This window comes from Vicia villosa, linkage group LG1, assembly GCF_029867415.1.
Source record: "Vicia villosa cultivar HV-30 ecotype Madison, WI linkage group LG1, Vvil1.0, whole genome shotgun sequence".
NCBI lineage: Eukaryota > Viridiplantae > Streptophyta > Magnoliopsida > Fabales > Fabaceae > Vicia > Vicia villosa.
This window is the reverse complement of record NC_081180.1, coordinates 106,095,014-106,116,429: the sequence shown is the minus strand read 5'-3', so window position 1 is coordinate 106,116,429 and position 21,416 is coordinate 106,095,014. Positions and strand designations below refer to the sequence as shown.

At 34.6% G+C, this 21,416-nt stretch overlaps 1 protein-coding gene across 1 annotated transcript; it reads right to left on the bottom strand.

Moving 5' to 3' along the window:
- Positions 1-15,523: 15,523 nt before the first annotated feature.
- LOC131613899 (GDSL esterase/lipase At5g03610-like) lies at positions 15,524-19,231 on the bottom strand. Its single transcript, XM_058885538.1, has 5 exons — positions 19,089-19,231; positions 18,794-18,991; positions 16,353-16,618; positions 15,895-16,204; positions 15,524-15,816 (listed from the first exon to the last, which is right to left on the bottom strand). Exons 1-5 carry the CDS (start codon positions 19,156-19,158, stop codon positions 15,593-15,595), a joined length of 1,068 nt encoding a protein of 355 aa, XP_058741521.1. The 5' UTR covers positions 19,159-19,231; the 3' UTR covers positions 15,524-15,592.
- Positions 19,232-21,416: the final 2,185 nt, after the last annotated feature.

The window sequence follows — 21,416 nt, the reverse complement described above, 5'->3', positions numbered from 1 at the left end:
AAGATTCATTCTGACAAGTCTTTTTACATTCCAAAACTTCATCAAATAACTTATCAATTCTAACAAGAAAGCATTCTCTATCAGATATGGTCTAATGTATGACTCGTTCTGGTATTCTCAGTCAGATATGGTCTAATGTATGACTCCTTCTGGCATTATCCTACAGATGTAGTCTAATGTACGACTCGTTCTGACATCTTCCATCATATATGATCCAATGTATGATTCGTTCTGATATTCTTCCTCAGATATGGTCTAATGTACGACTCGTTCTGACGTCTTCAATCAGATATGATCCAATGTATGATTCATTCTGGTATTCTTCCTCATATATGGTCTAATGTACGACTCGTTCTAATATTCTTGCTCAGATATGGTTTAATGTACGACTCGTTCTGACATCCTTCAACAGATATGATCTAATGTACGACTCGTTCTGACGCCCTCCAACAGATATGATCTAATATTCGCCTTCAGATATGGTTTAATGCATGACTCGTTCTGACGTCCTCTATCATATATGGTATTCTATTTCCAAGATCTAATTCAGTTACTACGAACGGTACTGACACGGTCAACTCTCAAAGATCTAATTCTATCATCACGAACGGTGTAGACACGATCATCTTCCAATATCTAATTCAGATACTACAAACGTGTTTACCCAGAAATATGGTAAACAATCGCTAGTTTCCTTTATACTTTAAAGACCAACTAATTGCCATTATTAGTAAGTCAAAATCTTAGGGTAACAGAACGGTACTGACACGATTAACATCCAAAGATCTAATTCTATCATCACGAACGGTGTAGAAACGATCATCTTTCCAAGATCTAATTCAGATACTACGAACGGTACTGACACGATCAACATCCAAAGATCTAATTCTATCATCACAAATAGTGTAGACACGATCATCTTTCCAAGATCTAATTCAGATACTACGAACGGTACTGACACAATCAACATCAAAAAATCTAATTCTATCATCACGAACGGTGTAGACACGATCATCTTTTCAAGATCTAATTCAGTTACTACGAACGGTGCTAACGTGATCATCTTTCCAAGATTTAATTCAGTTATCACGAACGGTACTGACACGATCAACCTCAAAGATTTAATCCAGTTACTACGAACGGTGCTGACACGATCAATCTCCAAAAAAAGATGGCATCTATAAGCCCATCTCTAACAAATACTTCTCAATACTAAGGATCCCGTCTAACGTACGACTCATCTTTGGATGCGACCTGACATACGGTACATTCTGACAATTGTCAGATTTAGTCTAGCGTACGACCCATCCTTAGTAGCCTAACGTATGGCTTATTTAGAGTTATCAAAAAAATTGATTCGGTCTAACATACGACCCATCCTTGGCAGCCTAACGTATGGCTTGTTCTGATACTTCTCAAAAGCAATGGATCCAGTCTAACATACGACCTATCCTTCATCCTAATGCACGGCTTTCCAGACATTTATCGAATGCAAATTGGATCCGGTCTAACGTACGACCCATCCTTCAGCCTAACCCACGGTTTTCCAGACATTTAACAAATGCAAATTGGATCCGGTCTAACGCATGACCCATCCTTCAGCCTAACGCACGACTTTCCAGACATTTATCAAATGCAAATTGGATTCGGTCTAACGTACGACCCATCCTTCATCCTAACGCACGGTTTTCCAGACATATAACAATGCAAACTGGACCCAATCTAACGTACGACTCGTCCTAAAAAGTATAGCCTAACGTATGACTTACTTTGACACTCATCAATACGGTGGATTCAGTCTAACGTACAACTCATCCTAGGTATATCCTTCAGATACAGTCTAACGTACGACGCATACAGATACAGTCTAACGTACGACGCATTCTGGCTCTCAAATCTATCAAGCTGGGTGGCATCTTTAAGCCCATTTCAATCAAGTCTCTTAATAGCTGGGTGGCATCTTTAAGCCCATCTCCAAAAAGTCCCTTCACCATCAGCAAGGGCAAATTTCTTGGTATTCTAGTTCTCAATCCTCTTCCACCTTCAGATTTCAACAGGTACACAGGCCAATCTACATCTCCAAGTTTAAGAAGATTGAACAGGGGCAGCTGTCATACCCCAAAATTTGCCCATCTCATTTCACCTTTCAAATGCTCAAAGATCTCCAATTGCTCAAAGCTACCTATCTCCTAAACAAGTGCCTCTGAACTAGGGTTTTGCTTTTCTCAAAGGACACTCAGGTTCTGATACCTCAAATGGACCCCATGGTCTCATATATGCTTCAAATAATCCTCATGCCAAGTTTCAAGCTCGGATTCACAAGATTGCTCAGTCAATGGCTCAAATGATCAATAATCAACTAGTTGACCTAAAAGTCAAACTATGGTCAAATCACAGTCAAAGCTCCTTTTTTTGGTCAACATCAATATTTTGAAGTCACATTCATCATTTTATCAAGGATTGATCATGATTCATCAAGAAAAGCTCCAAAACCATCAAAAACCTAAGTTTCTAAATTAGGATTTTTAAGGAAAAAGTCAACCCAACTTTGACTAGCCATAACTTTCACATATAACATCATAAATTTTCCATCCAAAGCTCATTTTGAAGGAAATTGAATTATACACAAATTTGTATCTCACAAGCCAAGGCCAGAAATGCAGTATTTGGAAGATATGAGCCAAAACATTACAGGTCCTTCTAGAAGATCGCAAAATGCAGTTTTTTGTCAAGAGCCATATCATCAAGATAAAATCTTCAAATGCAAAATATGTCCCAAAGTGGCTTGTAGAGGATATCTTGAGTTTTCCAAAAAGTCCTAGAACTCTTCATATCTTTAAAATTGAGGGAGATATGCCTTGTCAAAGTTGGTCAATTTTGGGTGAGGTGCATGAAACAAATAAGGGCCAAATTGGATTTTATTGCAAATGGGCCCAACCTTTTTTGATCCAAACATGTTTCTAAGGTTACTAATAATCTCCAAGTCCATTCCCACGCCCATATGATTTTATTTCATTTTTACTTGAACTTTTATTCATTTAAAAAGCAATTTAAATCAAATGATTGAAAGAAAATAATAAAGATTTGATTGGGTTCTATATTCTAATTAATTTCAATCACTCAAAGGGCCATAACATGATTCAATTTCGTGGAGACTCAATGGAGCAAGATTAGATCCAAAAATAGCATAATTTTCATGATTGAAAAATCAAATCTCACTTATTTCAATCATTTGGATTTGGCTAATATTTGTTGCCCTAGTTTACCCATTATATAAGGACACTATGTTCAGATGCAAAAGAAGGGTTTTGGGACGCAAGGAATAGGGTTCAAAAGAGAAGAAAATTATGCAAGGTCTAGGGCATGAACAAAAAACTTTTCCAGGAAGTTTCATCCAAAGTGAAGCACCCAGTTATCTTCCTGACGTTCTCAGAAGCCAATACCAGTTGTTAGTCGAACCTGAAAGCATCTGTAACCATCTCTTTCGTCATCACCAAAGGTATGTATGTCCACTCTTCAAAGTCTTTAATCCAAGCGTTTTTAATCTGTTTATGGTGCGTAGTTGTATTCAGGGGCGTATTTGGAACAATATTGACGTATTATATGTAAGCTTTTGGATCGGAATAGTTACTTGCCATTGTTAGGGCAAGGAACCTTTAGTGTTTCGTTTTCGTAGGTGCGATCGTTTTCAGGTCCAACTAAGGCCATATTCATGACCAGGGAGTGATTTTAAATCGATCTTGTCCTTTAGTTTTAATTTACTTGAGTGTTTTCACGAGTTCCATATTTGCAGAATTATTTCCTACAAAAATGCAGAGATTCCGCAGGTAAAACTGCAACAAACTCCATAAATAAATCCGTAGGTGATTTGATGAAGAAGATGAGCGGTGGGCCAATGCGTGGCGCTTTCCGGTTCGTGAGTCAGCCTGCTGACTCTTCTCTCCCCACGCTGGCGAATCATCATTGGACGGTCAAACCAAAGTCTTCCTCTCTCCCACTCTCATTGGCACGCGCGCAGTCTTGTGGGCCCAGGGACTGAGTTTCTTTGACTTTCTCCTTTTTACCCTTATTTTCATATTTCTTTTTTTAGAAGCATGTATTAATCAAATAATGAATGCAGCGCGCTTGGCAAGAAGGAAGAATTGGTGACGTTTAATACCTGGGTTCGAGACTTGCCCAGGTTATTTATTTTTCACTTTAATTTGCTTACGGATCTGATGCATGCGTCTACACACCCGTGGGATGCACCCTCGCGTTCCCACCGTCTGATCTCTTCAGCGCCATATCTGACGCTCCCAGCGATGCTATTCCACTATAGACACTCAAGGCTGCGCCACATTGGATCCACTCGCCCACGTTTTTATTTGTTTTTATTATTTTTATTTCTATAGCTTTTTTTTGTTTCTTATTGTTTTCTTTTAACTTAAATTTTTTTTTCAATTAATTCTTTTGAAAGCTTTAACTTTTTTTTAATAACAAATTTATTTTTAATAGAATTAGTTTTTTAATTTAATAATTAAATTAGTTAATAATTTTAATTATGATAAATTAACTTTAGTTTTTTTTAATAAGTGGAATTAGGATTAATAATAGAATTAACTTAGGTTTTCAATCAATCTCCTTTAACCCTGATTTTTCCAACATTGAATTTCTTCATTACCGCGAATTTCTCTTCTCATCTCATACTCCATTGATTGTCAAATGCTCTCTATTTAATTTTCCTCCTTATTTAAATTATTTGCATTTACTTATTTATTTAAATTATTTGCTTTTATTTATTTATTTATGTAGGCTTAGGCTATTTGCCTTTTTGCCTTGCCTTGCCTTTTTAGTCATAATTTTGTATCTGCCCCAAAGCCTTGTAATGACTTATTGCATTCCTTCTATATTTTGCCTCTATCTTCCTGCAGGTGTTTATTGTAATAGTTTAGATTTATATTTCCGCCTTTATTTTTCTGCCCACAGATGTTTATTGTAATAGCGTAGGACTTTTAAATTCTGCCTTTAATTTCTATATATTTTTAAACTGCGTGGTTAGTAATCCTAGGGAGTGCAAGCCTCGAATTAATCTAGAATAACTATAATTACAAGATAACATATTCGAATCGAATCACATGATTGTGCCACAAACACACCTTTAATGGTAACCCCTCTTATTTCCTGTTGCCTGTTGCCTCTAATTATACTAAAAATAGTCAAGTCCCTCGGATGTAGGGATACCTTAACATATGCTGCCTACGAATTCAAAATCACCATTTCCCTCCGATAAAAGATCATAGTCCCTTCGAGTTGCCTACGATAAATATGATCTCGTCCCTCGTTAAAATGGTGATAGTCCCTTCGAATGCTAAGGTATCCTTACTGTTGCCTAAAATGACCATTATATCCTTCCCTTAGACTACCTGCCCCCTTTATGGTAGGGACAGTCTTATGGCGAACGATAATTCTCGATGACCCTTCGATGACTCGCACATCCGATTGAAAGACTTCCTACCCTCTCATGGTATGGATAGACCCTTTCGCCCGAAAGACTTAAAGAACAAGAAAGACAATCTTAGGGTAGGTGTTCTTAAATGCTTGCTCAATTCAAACAAAATCAAAATTACTTTTCACACCTCTTTTTCAAATCAATTCAAAAGGCTACGCTTATTTACAAGCTAAAGTCCTCATTCAAATCTTTTTCTATTCACACACTACACTTTCAAACAATTCAAACATTCAAAAGTGAGCTAAGCAATTAAGAGCCCATGGATAACCATGGATACAAAGGGTGCTTTAAACCTTCCCTTTGTATAACCTACCCCCCGAACTCAAAATCTTTCAAAGGTCTTTCTTGTTCTTTTAGCCTTTCCAATTGGATAAAATAAAAGTCGGTGGCGACTCTTGCTATCCGCACATTTTAAATGTCAGTTCTCCCACCGTAATACAGTTGCGACCGTGTTGTGTTCCAGAGAGTTCAAATTTTGAGTGCGGAAGTGTAGATGAGAGAGGAGAAATAAATATAGTTTATGTGATAAACCAGAGCTTTCATTCTTTTGGGACGACTTTCATCCTACTCAAAATGGCTGGGATGCTGTTTACAAGATGGTGCGAACTTCTTTGTCCCTATAATTTGAATACAAAAGCAACTTATACTTAAAAATATTGTAGAGGTGCTTGAGTTATTAAGTAAAGAATAAGGCTAGCAAAATAAATAAATAAGTTCCTTTGATGATCAATATTTGGATTTGATGTTATCACATTCTTTCTCTTAATTATTTTCTAATTCAATACCACTATTTAGTTATTAATTTAATAACACTACAAAAAATAATTTTTCTATAAGCAACTTTTTGAAATAAGAAAATAGTATTTTGGGACAAGAGTAACAAGATAATCCTAGACAATGAAGGATCAAAGGTACAAAAGAGGCTTTCTAAACTACTCATAAAAATTTCAAGTGACTCTATTCTTAAATACTATTACAAGCCACCACCACAAATACCAATAAATCATAAAGAAAGGTTCTTCAATGTCCAATCTATATTATTAAAAATAATATTGTTTCTTTGCTTCCAAATTCATCAGCAAACACTCAGCCAAATATCACCTACCATATTGCTTGGCATCTTACCATCCTATTCTTCAACAAATTTTAAAATATCACTGCAACAATCCTCCATAAAATTGATATCTAGTTCCATCCAGAGATAGACTTTATACCATAGCCTGTTTGTCTTGGGACAGAACAACATAAACATGGTTGATGTCTTCCACCCGCATATTATAGAAAACACAAGAAGCCTCTTGATTCCGATGAATAATTCAACCGGGAAAAAATTAGACGCAAAACAAAATTTACACTTTTTAATTTTATTTAATAAAAATATATTTATTTCTTCCATTGAGCTAACAACTGGAAAAAAATTGTCCTTCAGAATTCAGAGACATATTTTCGATTTACAACTACTGCATATTTTAATTTTATTTAAGAAAAAGACTATGTATTCCTTTCATTGAGCTTTCAAGTGATAAGAAAGGTCATTCACCTGGCTTCTCAAATTATTTTTATCTATAAATTCAAAAATGGACAGTTGATTCCCTTGGTTGAGCTAACTTGCAACCAACAATTAGCTTATTTTAGGGACAAGCATTCGATTCTCAATAACTGCATTTTTTAATTTAATTTAAAATAACACTACATATTTCTTTGGTTGAGCTGACAACCCATAAGAATTGTATTTCATTTTATTTTTATTTTTAAATTATAAAATGGATCACATATTCCCTCGGTTGAGGTGGCCATTGATAGGTAAAGTTTCATCTAACTCCTTGGTTGTGCCACCCAACCCATAGAAAAGCCCTTAATGCTATATATTTCTAGAACATAACATTATTCTATTCATACACAAAGTACAATAAAAAATAAATGAGTCTTAAACAAAACTTCACCTTCTTCTATTCCTAGTTATTTAAAAAATGTCAGCTGAGAATGTCAATCAATCATTCATATAGTCATATTTATTTTTATTTATTGTCAGCTAAGTGATTGTAAGAGGTTTTGATATCAACAAATTTTGAAAAAAAAATATGAAAAATCGATCGAACGTCAAGTTTTCGATAATTTGTCATTTTACGTTTTTCTTATTATTTGAATTGGAAATAGATTACCATATATTAGTAAGCCTATTGAAACGATTGATAGAGACTTATGTGTATCAACTCGCTTATCATTGTTATTCAATTTTTACAATTGTGCGCATATCTGAGTTTCTAATAATCGCTTCAGTTCAGACGACTTAATTGATCTAGGTCAAACCTTTTTCTTACCATAACTTTTGTGATTTTTAAAAACTGTTTTAAAAAGTGTTTTTTGACTTAGGGATCTATTCATCCCCCCACTAGATAATTCATCGTCTAATAGTTATAAGGGTTTATTCTAGATCATTTATGTACTCCATATTCTTACCCTATAATTAGCTTGAGAAATGGTCTTTTTATCAGGTCTAAGACTAAATTTTTTGGAAATATGGGTGAAGACGATCCAAAGACGATAATTATGCTTATTGGATAGAAAACATATATGTACATTTACTACCAGTTGAAAAAAATATATTGGTAGCAGTTTCCGATGGACCTTTCATCCCTAGAAAGGAATACGATAACTCTATTAAACATCCAAAGGATTGGACAAGTGATGAAACCAAAAAGGCTTTGTATGATTTGAAAGCAAGGAATATATTTTGTCAACTTTAAGCGTGAAAGTATTATACTCTATTTCACATCATAAGAGAGCACAAGCTATGTGGAACCCTCTTTAAACCCTTTATAAGGGAACTGAAGACGTCAAGCATTCTAAGATCAACTATTTAATAAAGGAGTTCGAACATTTTCGTATGGAACCCAAAGAATATATGGAATCCATATAAACTCATTTCCTCTACTTAATCAACAAACTCAACAAATTAGGAAAGCTTGTTTCTTACAAAGATTGTGCTAACAAAATATTAAGGCCAATGTGCATGTAATAGAAACGGAAGTGTGAGATATTGGATCGAACTCTAGTATGGTCGAAGAATAGTTTCTTAGTTCGACAGTTCGACAGAGTTAAGCATGAAGTCGAAGGATTGTTCACATGCTGGTGTCGAAGTGTGCATGTTGTAGTCGAAGACGGGTCTAGCATGCAGATGTCGAAGATGCTAGGGTTGTTAGCATGTTAAATTAGGTTTTAGTGTTTAAACCCTAATTTGTTAAGTTAGCTTGTTTATTAAGTTGGATTGTGTAATGGGCCTTGCTGAAAAAGCCCATTAGTTAGTATGTTAGGTTTTATTATAAATAACATACTAGTCTCTCATCATTGCTAAGCTGCAAATCCTAATTTAGGGTGAGAGAGGTTATTTGTTATTCTTGTAAACTTGTAATCTTATTTTAAGAGAAAGTGAAAGAATAGCAGTTATAACCAATTCTTGTGTTCTTCTCCTCCTCTCTAATTCCCTATTATACTTTGTTATTGGTATCGTTTTTCACAACAAATTGGTGCGGTGAGCATGGAGAAGATGCCTTCAACAAAGTATGAGATTGAAAAGTTCACCGGAGTGAATGATTTTGGTCTGTGGCGCTTGAAGATGAAAGCCCTACTGGTTCAGCAGGGTTGTTTGGAAGCGTTGAAGGGAGAGGCAGCCATGAATGCAGAATTGACGGCAGCGGAGAAGACGAATATGATCGAGAAAGCACACAGCGCAATTTTGTTGAGCCTTGGTGATAAGGTTCTCCGGCAGGTATCAAAGGAGACGACGGCATCAGGGTTATGGGTGAAACTTGAAAGTTTGTATATGACCAAATCGCTGGTAAATCGACTCTACCTGAAGCAAGCTTTGTATTCATTCAAGATGATTGAAGACAAAGTGTTAGCTGAGCAATTGGATATGTTCAACAAGCTGATTCTTGATCTTGAAAATATTGATGTGAAGATCGATGATGAAGATCAAGTGCTGTTACTATTGTGTTCTTTGCCTCGATCACATGCTCACTTCAAAGAAACTCTCCTGTATGGAAGGGAGTCCCTGACCTTTGAAGAAGTTCAATCAGCCCTGTATTCTAAGGACTTGAACGAACGAAAGGAGCATAAACCTTCGACTGTTGGTGAAGGTTTGGCCGTTAAAGGAAAACTCTTACGAAAGGATGGTAAGTTTGACAAGAAGAAAGGCAAAAGCCAGTCGAAGTCTTATAGTGGCGAAGCATCTGGCATTCGATGCTACCATTGTAGGAAGGAGGGTCACACAAGAAAGGTGTGCCCTGAACGCCTGAAATATCATGGAGGTAAGGATAATGGCAACGCTGCCATTGTTCAAGATGATTTCGAATCATCTGATGTTCTTGTGGTTTCAAGCAGTGACTCTAAGAAGGAGTGGATTATGGATTCAGGTTGCATTTGGCACATGACTCCAAACAAAGACTTGTTTGAGGAATTATGTGATCAAGATGGTGGATCAGTATTGCTTGGAAACAACAAGGCTTGCAAGATTGCAGGTGTTGGATCTGTGAGATTCAAGCTCCATGATGAGTCAATAAGGTTGTTGACTGAAGTCAGGTATGTTCCTGATTTGAAGAGAAATCTGCTTTCTCTTGGTGAATTCGACAAGAAAGGATATGTTTTCCAAGGAGAGAAAAGTATCCTAAGAGTCATGAAGGGTTCGAAGGAAGTCTTGAGAGGCGTGAAGAAACAAGGCTTGTATACCCTTGAGGCTGAAGTTGTAAGTGGTTCGACAAATGTTGCATCCACGAAACCTTTGTCGAAAACAGAAATCTGGCACATGAGATTGGGCCATGTCAGTGAAAGGGGTCTGGTCGAATTAGGGAAACAAAATTTGCTTGGTGGAGACAAAGTCGAAAAGCTGAAGTTTTGTGAACCCTGTGTACTTGGAAAATCTTGCAGAGTGAAGTTCAACAAAGGCAAACAAAGAACACATGGATCCCTTGATTACATCCATGCTGATCTTTAGGGGCCTGCAAGGTGTCCATCACATTCAGGAGCAAGGTATTTTCTATCCATAGTAGATGATTATTCCAGAAAATTATGGGTATTCATCCAGAAGACTAAGGATGAAACTTTTGAGAATTTCAAAAGTTGGAAGACTCTGGTTGAAAATTAGACTGGCAGAAAGGTCAAGAGGTTGAGAACCGACAACGGCCTTGAATTTTGCAATGAGGCATTCGACAGTTTTTGTGCTGCCTCTGGTATTGCAAGGCATAGAACTACTGCAGGTACTCCACAGCAAAATGGTTTGGCTGAAAGGTTTAATCGAACTATTTTGGAGAGAGTCAGATGCATGTTGACTAGTGCGGGGTTAACTAAGGTGTTCTGGGCTGAGGCTGTTTCGACAGCAACATATCTGATAAACAGATGTCCTTCGACAACGTTAGATATGAAGACACCTGAAGAAGTTTGGTCGGGACATCCACCAGATCTCGACAAACTGAGAGTATTTGGCTGTGTAGCCTATGCTCACATTAGGCAAGACAAGGTCGAACCTAGAGCTCTGAAATGCATGTTCATGGGATACCCAGAAGGAGTCAAAGCTTATAGGCTATGGTGCCTAGAGCCAGGTCACAGGAGGTGTATCACCAGTCGAGATGTAGTTTTCAATGAAGCTGAAATGGCTTTTAAGAAAACTGATGATGTTGGTCGAAGTATAGAAACATCTGACGAAGAGCTGGAACAGGTAGAGATTCCTGTTGAGGTGGAGCATGTTGATGTTGAATTGCATATCCCTGATGAAGTCGAAGAAGAAGCAGAAGATGCTGAGGAAGTTGAGGAAACTGACGATGACTACCTATTGTCGAGAGATAGGTCGAGAAGAGTCATAAAGGCACCTCAGAGGCTTGGGTATGCAGATCTTATAGCTTATGCCTTAATCTCTGCAAGTGAGGTTCTAGACGAAGAACCTAGAGACTACAAGGAAGTTATGAGGAGTCGAAATAAGACTGAATGGCTGAAGGCTATGAATGATGAGATGAAATCTCTTCATGATAATCATACTTGGGAACTGATCAAGAAACCTGTTGGGGCAAGGTTAGTCAGCTGTAAATGGATTTTCAAAGTTAAGGAAGGAATTGAAGGAGTGACGTCGAAAAGATACAAGGCAAGGTTAGTTGCAAGGGGTTTCACTCAGAAAGAAGGTGTCGAATTCAATGATGTGTTTTCTCCTGTTGTGAAGCATAGGTCCATTCGAATGTTACTTGCCATGGTAGCACACTTCGATCTTGAACTGGAACAGATGGATGTGAAGACTGCGTTCTTGTATGGTGATCTAGATGAAACGATCCTGATGAGGCAACCTGAAGGGTATGTCGAAAAGGGGAAGGAAGATTATGTGTGCAAGTTAAAGAGATCTTTGTATGGGCTGAAACAATCTCCTCGACAGTGGAATAGGAGATTCGACAAGGTCATGGCACGCATAAGTTTCATTAGAAGTCAGTTCGACCACTGCGTTTACTTCAGATTTCGACCTGGTAATTCATTTGTTATTTTGTTGCTTTATGTGGATGATATTCTCATAGCAAGCAACAATGTTGAAGATGTGACGAGGGTGAAGGCTGAACTCAATAAGGAGTTCGATATGAAGGATCTGGGAGCTGCTTCTAGAATTCTTGGAATTGACATTCGAAGAGATAGGAAGAAGTATAAGTTATGTTTATCTCAAGAGGAATACCTACGGAAGATTCTTGAAAAGTTTGGTATGTCGAATTCGAAGCCAGTTGTGAATCCAACAAACCCTCAATTAAAGCTGAGTATTGATCAGTGTCCCAGTACTGATGTCGAAAGAGCCTATATGAATAGCATCCCATATGCTAATATAGTTTGTTCTTTGATGTATGCTATGGTCTGTACTAGACCCGACATAGCATACGCAGTAAGTCTTGTAAGCAGGTACATGGCGAATCCTGGAAAGGCTCACTGGCAAGCATTGAAGTGGATTTTAAGGTACATAAATGGGTCTCTGAAAAGAGTCCTAATTTATGGTGGAGCCTTGGGTGAAGATGGTAAAGCAGCAATTGTAGGATATGTCGACTCTGATTATGCAGGTTGTATGGATTCCAGAAAATCTATTTCTGGATATGTTTTCACTATGTTTGGCACAACAATTAGTTGGAAAGCAACACTTCAGAAGGTTGTTGCTCTATCAACCACTGAAGCAGAGTATATTGCATTAACTGAAGCTGTGAAAGAAGCATTGTGGCTTGAAGGTTTTGCGAAGGAGCTGAAACTTCAAGGTCGAGGTATCACTGTTAAATGTGATAGTCAAAGTGCAATACACCTGTCGAAGAATTCAGCCTATCATGAGCGAACTAAGCACATTGATGTGAGGCTGCATTTCGTCAGAGGAGTAATCGAGCGCGGAGAAGTCCAAGTGCTGAAGGTTTCGACTGAAGATAATGCTGCTGATATGATCACCAAGACATTGCCGAGTTGCAAGTTTTTCCACTGTATGCAGTTGATAAAGCTGCATGAAGAAAGTTAGTTTGTTCCTTGACGTTGTAGAGTTAGGTCCAAGGTGGAGATTTGTGAGATATTGGATCGAACTCTAGTATGGTCGAAGGGTAGTTTCTTAGTTCGACAGTTCGACAGAGTTAAGCATGAAGTCGAAGGATTGTTCACATGCTGGTGTCGAAGTGTGCATGCTGTAGTCGAAGATGGGTCTAGCATGCAGATGTCGAAGATGCTAGGGTTGTTAGCATGTTAAATTAGGTTTTAGTGTTTAAACCCTAATTTGTTAAGTTAGCTTGTTTATTAAGTTGGCTTGTGTAATGGGCCTTGCTGAAAAAGCCCATTAGTTAGTATGTTAGGTTTTATTATAAATAACATACTAGTCTCTCATCATTGCTAAGCTGCAAATCCTAATTTAGGGTGAGAGAGGTTATTTATTATTCTTGTAAACTTGTAATCTTGTTTTAAGAGAAAGTGAAAGAATAGCAGTTATAACCAATTCTTGTGTTCTCCTCCTCCTCTCTAATTCCCTATTATACTTTGTTATTGGTATCGTTTTTCACAACAGGAAGGTTACCACCATAAAATAATCTAACAATATTAATACTTTGTACATCACAATTTTTTTTCGAAAACTTACTAAGCATGTGAGTGAGCTGAAACAACTCACAGATAGCGAAGTGAAGTCGGAAAAAGGAAAAAATGTAAAGTAAGTAAAAGGGATCTTTCTTTGAAAGCTTAGTCATCTAAGGTGAAGAAATCAAAGGAAGAAAGTGATAATTCAGATGAATAATCTCTTAAGAAAGTGGAGATGAGGTTATTCTTAGGTGCTATAATCAATACTGGAAAAGAAACAAGCTCGAGTGTTCCACAAAGATTTGATAAATATCAAAAAGTCTCATTAGTCTAAAATATAACATAAGAAAAATGATGAAGACATCACATATTATGATTATAAAAAATTGGGACATTATAGAACTATTCGTCCAAGTCTCACTAAGCATAATAAAAATAAGGATAAAGAATTCTTCAAGACGAAGGGCAAACATGCCAAAGGTTGTAGAATTTATATCGCCTTGGAAAGAAGAGGATGAGAACTCCTCCCCTGATTCCTTCTCAAGCTCAAATGATGAATGTTCTAACCTATGTTTAATTGCTTGAAAGGAAAGTGAAGACTCACAAGTATACTCTTCAGATCATGAAGATGAACCTTTATATAGAGAAATGTCGAAAGCTTTTAATGAAATATACGCAGATTCATTAAACACTTTTAAGAAAACTCTCTTCAAAAGAAAGTCATTTTAAAATTTAAAAAGGAGATTAATGATCTTAATAGTGCATTGGATTCCTTAAATGAAGAACATACATCTCTAGTTGATGAACATTTTAAGGTTTCTGACACTTTATATGAAAAGGTAGAAAAAGTAGACTGTGTCACTTGTCCAACTTTAAATTTGAAATTGAAAATCTCAAAGGACAATTAACACATGTTATTTCACTATCTATTATCAATTCTACTCCTTCAAGTGAAAGAGAAATCATTTTAAAGAAAAACTCTATTGTTGCTAGAAAAAATATAAAGAGTATTTCATCTAAAGCTATGTCATTATTGTGGTGATAAATGTCACATTAGGCATCTTTGTCATGTTAAGAATGTTAAAGTTCCCAATGGTACCATGCTTGGATACCTAAGTGTTCTTTAACTAACCATATAGACCCAACAAAAACTAAGTATCTAATTCTATCTATTGATATTTTGTGCAGGAATATCTTGAAATATTAATGGATTCTCAAAACAAGTGAAGGAAGATGTATCCAATCATATTCTTGATCATATTTTTTTTTATTGTATTAGTGTTGTTATTTGCTAACTTTACTTGTGCAATAAGTTTTGTCCAGATATTCGTAATTAGTATGGTTGTTCCGTTCTTCGCTATCTCGCATTGTTGCACTTAATTTACCTTAATTGTTTTCATTCCATCATGATCATTTAACTATTTTTCATTTGCATCAAACCAGTTGCATTAATTATTTTTTAATTCATCTTACATTAAACATTTTTCGAATAAATTTTTTTGCATAAGTTGCGCATTCATTTTAATTCAAATTTACATTAATGGTATTATATTTTGCGCCACTAATGAATCTATTTGCAAGATGTTCACTAGTGTCATGCAGTGAATTAGAAATGTCCCTCATGAAAGAGTTCATATATTTCTTAGGATAACTAATCAAACAAGCCAAAAGAAAAACTTGTACGTTGGAATGCAAACCTTGCAGGTCCACCTCCGTGATCCACCGTATCAAAAATTAACAACACTCAATCTCCTAATTCAAACATAATTCTTAATTCTAGTTCCAATCTGGAATAGTCCATTTATTGACCAAGCCATATTATAAAAATAAAATGTCTTTACAAAATGGGGAATAAGGAATTTTGTTGTTAATAAAGGTGGTTTTAATGAATATTTTATAACAATTTTAAAAAAAATTTGAACTTTGTACCTATAAATTAAAGGACTAACCTCTAACTACTAAGGCAACAAACACATCAAGTATAAGAATAATTTTTTTAATAAAATGCATAATGCCAGAAGATTATTACAAGTTCATGGAAATCAAATGTTAATTTTTTTCAATAAGTTGACCAAGTGAAGATTGCAACTGTTGGTAGACAGAATTCCAACCATTTTGAGAAGGATGAACATAGTCCCAAAAGAATGAAGCCTCTGGTTTATCACATAAACTATATTTCTTTTTTCCCTTATCATCCACAACTCCACAAGAATTTTTAAAACCATCTCCATTACAACAAGGTTTTAATAATGGATTCAGCAGTTTCAAGTTTTCTGCACAATAGAGAAAACATTACATCTCCATTAGAGAGACACATTCACTAAACAAAAATAAAAAATAAAAAAAATTACCATCTTGATTTTTCTGCATCATTTCAATGGTAGAAAGGAAAGCATTGTAGAGGTCTAGTGTAACGAAAACCGATTTTCCAACTTGTTGGTTAAGTTGTTTTACAGTTTGAAGCAATACTTCATTGTGATATCGGGCTACCAAATTTAAAGGACTAACGCAAGTAAGATGAAAAGTTACCACAGTTATTTGAGGCAAACATCCAATAGGTTCCAATAAACCAATTGCTACTTTGTTTACTCCTAAATTGTGAATGCGCTGAACGTTTATTGTTAATTGCTTGATAAGAGTTTTTGTAAAAGATTTTATCTCCTACAAAAATGAATAAAAAAGAAACATATAGTAAAAGAAAAATTCGATAGAAACCAGATATCATCAGCGCGCATCTATATAGAAACCAAATATCATCAGCACGAATCTGTATACACTAAATAAGAGCAAAATAACATTAAGCACTCACCGTAATGATTTTATTTTTTTCTATGAAAGCAGTGTAATCGTTTCCAGAAACGGCTACAAGGGCAACCGACGATTCGAGGTCTTGTTTGGTATAAACATTTTGTTTGATTAGATTCTCGAGTGAGTCGATTTGAACAGTCATGTTTGGTCCTTTAGTTAATGTTTCGAAAATACCAACTCCTCCATGAGCAAAGTTGATTCCATATTGTAGATTTGAGGGATTCTTCAAAGAGTATGGTGTAGGGGTTTTAATTTTCAGAAATGAGGCTGTATAGTAAACATACATAATGAGAAAAAGAATAACATGAGGAACAGTATAACAAACAAAAAAAGGTGGAATAGAAATATAAAGGGTTGGTATGTTTGGATTGGCGGTGGACAAAATTGAGTTTGATATAATTGATTCTATCAAAATTGAGTTTAGCAGAATTGATTTATGTTTGGATATATTTAGATATATTTATATAAAAGTGACTTGGACAATAAATTACAGTCTAAACATCAACTAGAATCAATTCTGAAGCCAGAAGCTACAAATTCTATCTTCAAGTAGAATCAATTTAGAGACAAAATTAAGGGTCCGTTTGTTTTGCTTTTTTTTTTAAAAATGATTTTTATAGGCAAAATTAAGGGTCCGTTTGTTTTGCCTTTTTTTAAAAAATGATTTTTATAGTACTACAAAATTTTATATAAAAAACTTTACAAAGAAATTTTTTATAAAAGCTTCAAATGAAAATTTAGTTTGAATAGTTATTCTTAAAATGTGATTTTAAGTATTTCATTTATTTATGAAAAAAATATTTGCATATCAAAATTTCAAAAAATCATTTAATTCTGAAGTTATTTCAAATAGATTTTCATAAAAATCATTTTTGAAATACAACTTTTTGAAAAAAATTGAGATTTTGAATAAGTTTTCGTCTTTAATAATATATGTTTATATTATAGGATGTCAAAATGAGTGTTTCATTTTAGAAAAAATGAATATAAAAAAACTCGTAATATTTTGTTTAAAGATTTTGAAAAATCTATTTTTAAAAATATAAAGAAAAAAAAATATTTTTTAAAACCGAAACAAATAGATCCTAATTCTATTTTTGTTTAACCAAACATCTTAAAATCACTCGGAATCAATTCTACACCTTTATAATTATTTTTGAAATTTCCAAAAGACAAACCAAATCTGAAATTAATTACTTAGAATCGAAGGCTTAAAACACTTTTTCCAAGATGTCTCATCTTATGAATAATAGCTGTAGTGTTACCAAAATATATCTGCATAATAAAACTAGTAAGGATAGGGATCCCTCAACTAAAAATCGAAAAATAAGCTAGTAAGGGAAATTTTAAATAGATGGATTTATACTGTAAAAATAAAGTACAAATTAAGATTCAACTCTAATGTACCGTTAGAGACAATTAAATTTAAATATAATATTATAGTCATCTTGTAGTTATTAAATATTTTATAAATAATACTTTTTCTAATTTTTCTTATAAGACAAAATTTAAATTTATTCAGCAGTCAATGTATGCATACTAAATATAAATTATATAATTTAAAAAAGTAAATTTTATAATAAGGATGAGAGAAAATATATTATTGTTATTTGAAAATATAGTATTGTTATTGAATGTTTGTTTAATTTTTGTTTATTTATCTAATTCTTAATATTTAAAGAGAAAATGGGTGATGCACTCACAGTGTAATTTACACTGTCAACCAATCATCACTCATGTTTTCAATTAAACTATTTTTTTATTTAAAAAAAAAAATTAATGATATGGCATGTTTATGATTTTCTATTGGATGACAGTGTAAAATTATTTTACACTGTCAGTGGACTACCTTTTAACTCATATTTAAACTTAAAAGTTGGTCTAGCGGTGAATCGCTTGGGTCTTGGGAGTGTGCTCCTCTCAAGGTCTCAGGTTCGAAACCCGTTAGATCCAAATTGTTTATTAAAAAAAAAAATTTAAACTTAGAAGTTTTAAAATAGTTATGAATAAAAAACTGGAAGGAAAAAAAAAGCTTCTAATGGAAATAATTAAATAGTTAAATTTATACCTCAATAAAAAAAAAACTTAGTTTATAAAAAAAATAATTGAAATTTCAATCCAATGTAGAAATATAAAAAGAGATTAATTATTATATATTTAACCAAAATTTAATGGTTATTCAATAAACTTAAAAAATGACTTATCTTTTATAAAAAGGATCGAAGATAGTACTTAGTAGTGATTTGACAGAAATTCAGCCGCAAAATAAGTAAAGTCTGACGAAAATTTCTTCAACCATGACTTGGTATTCGAAATTCAATTTGAAAATAAGTAACGTTGAGATAAAAATTTCTTCATCAATTATTTGAACTCAAATCATTTTGAATGATTTACTTTTAATTGAAATTCATTGAGATGAAATCGGAGTTAAGAGTACCTTACCAATGTAATCAGAGAGGACACGACCATCGGAGAATCTTCCAGCAGGTTTACCAGGATATGTCATTCCATAAGGAGGTCTGTACGCTGGTGAATCCAAGAAATTGCCTGTGTCAACATACGAGTCTCCAAATACAAACAATTTTACAGAGTTGTTGCTGTCAGTTACTCCATGTGTTTTCTTAGTCCCTTCCACCATTTCTGCAACATTAATTAATTAATTCGTGAATATCACATATTTAGGAACCAAATAAAATGAAAAGAGTAAAGTATTTAATTGAATGAATTGAGTTATTACCTGTTATTGAAGTGAAAAGAAGAAGAAGAAGGAGTAAAGGGAGAAGCGTCATTGAGATTTGCTTTGCCATTGATGAACAAAAGTATTTGAAATGTGAAACTCTATCCTCTTTTGGATCCTATTTATAACAAGAAAAGAAATGTAACTGGAGAAAAGTAATTAGGTGAACACTCTAGAATTTGTTTGGATAATAATACTTTTCTCCAATTAAATGAAGATATTCAATGTCATGTCATTATTTTAATATTATGTTATTTTTAAAATTTTAAATTTTAAATCAAGAGAAAAACTATTCTTACACTAAATGATATATATATACACCGTACTTTCTAATATATATATATATATATATATATATATATATATATATATATATATATATATATATATATATATATATATATATATATATATATATATATATATATATATATATATATATATATATATATATAGGGCATATCATATGAGAATGACATATTTATATGAGAATGTGAGAATGAATCTGAACCATTGGATTTTAAAATAAATGGTGGAGATTATGAGTGAATCTTTTTTTTCTCTCTCCTGTATCTTGAAATAAATGAAGTAGGAGAGAGAAAAAAAAGATTCACTCATAATCTCCACCATTTATTTTAAAATCCAATGGTTGGGATTCATTCTCATATTCTCATATAAATATGTCATTCTCATATGATATGCCCTCATATATATATATATATATATATATATATATATATATATATATATATATATATATATATATATATATATATATATATATATATATATATATATGAGGAGGGATCAAATTACACCCGAAGAGTTACACCACGAGTTACACTCGTTCAATAACTACATCTCGAAATAATATTTTTTAAATTCAACCGTTGGATTGAAACATAATATCATATAGATCATTCCTATAAAGTTTGAGCTTAATCTATAATGATTTACTATGTCATTGAATAACATCAAAATTAACGTTATATGAAAGCTCATTTTGACGTTAATCTTTGGATATCTTGATGATATAGTAAATCATTATAGATTAAGCTCAAACTTTATAGGTATGATCTATATGATATTATGTTTCAATTCAACGGTTGAATTTAAAAAATATTATTTCGAGATGTAGTTATTGAACGAGTGTAACTCGTGGTGTAACTCTTCGGGTGTAATTTGATCCCTCCTCTCTCTCTCTCTATATATATATATATATATATATATATATATATATATATATATATATATATATATATATATATATATATATATATATATATATATATATATATGATCTAACCTGATCAGAATAGATCGTCACGGCGGCTCAATCTGACTTGTTGAACAGAATGGAGGGTACCTGCAAGGCTCTCCGATACCAAAGTAAGTAGCAATCAGAGAAAGAGCAAGAATTTAGGAAGTGGAGAATGAATACCTGACCCTCTAGTGAAAGAGGGTATTTATAGCCCCCAGCGTTGGACCAAGGTTTCCTATTTGGGCCAAATCCAATTGAAGGCCCACGTGCTAGGAAACTGTCAGAACACCCTCTGCTAGGCTGAGTCAGCAGGTGGCTCACATTCTGGGTGAGCATGGCGTAGGATTCGGAGGTGGTTGACCGAATCCTTCGTTGAAGCGTTCTTCACGTGATCTTCGCGTGGACAAGTTCGTAACGGTAAATGGGAAATGGGCCCAAGCAGATTGGGCCTGCTCGGCTAGCCAAAGGACCTGGGCCTACTCGGCCCAGTCCATAACAGGAGCCCCCCAAGTCGTTGGTCCCGTGGGAGTGATGACTTTCGCTAAGGGGCTTGGCCGAGTACGTGCTCGAACGAGCGTTCGTGGTGAATTAGGATCTCCAAGTTGGTGGCATCCTCGACTCGCGGGGAGTGGGATTTTCTTGGACGAACTGTTCTGCCGAGGAGACAGTGGGCGCGATGGTGCGCCGCTTGGTCGAGGAGGTGGACAGTGCGATAGTTGGCCTTGATGTGAAACGTTTTGATTTACCGCGTAAAGTTTGGTTGACACGTGGTGATTTCCTGGGGCGTTATTAATATCCTCAGCCGTCTTTTGGCTTAGGTATTAGTGGCGTCTTTTTAGGTTTACCAGGCACTTATGACACCTTTCGCGTTTTCCCATGCTCAGGGCCGCCTTTTGGAGTAGGCAATGATTGCACCTTTTTAGCTTCCTAGGCAATCATGACGCCTTTCTGTTTCACTCCAAAAATTCTCTCAAGGCTCGCTCAAGGACTTCGTCTTCAGCTACACATTTTCCTTCTACCGTCTCAGTTCGCGTAAGTGTTCTCCTCTTCTTCTTTTATTTATATTT

Coding starts and splice junctions, on each gene's coding strand:
- LOC131613899 (XM_058885538.1), bottom strand. CDS start 19,158: ATGGCAAAGCAAATCTCAATGACGCTTCTCCCTTTACTCCTTCTTCTT. Junction 18,992..19,088: donor TCTTTTCACTTCAATAACAG/GTAATAACTCAA, acceptor TTAATGTTGCAG/AAATGGTGGAAGGGACTAAG. Junction 16,205..16,352: donor AAAAAAATAAAATCATTACG/GTGAGTGCTTAA, acceptor TCATTTTTGTAG/GAGATAAAATCTTTTACAAA.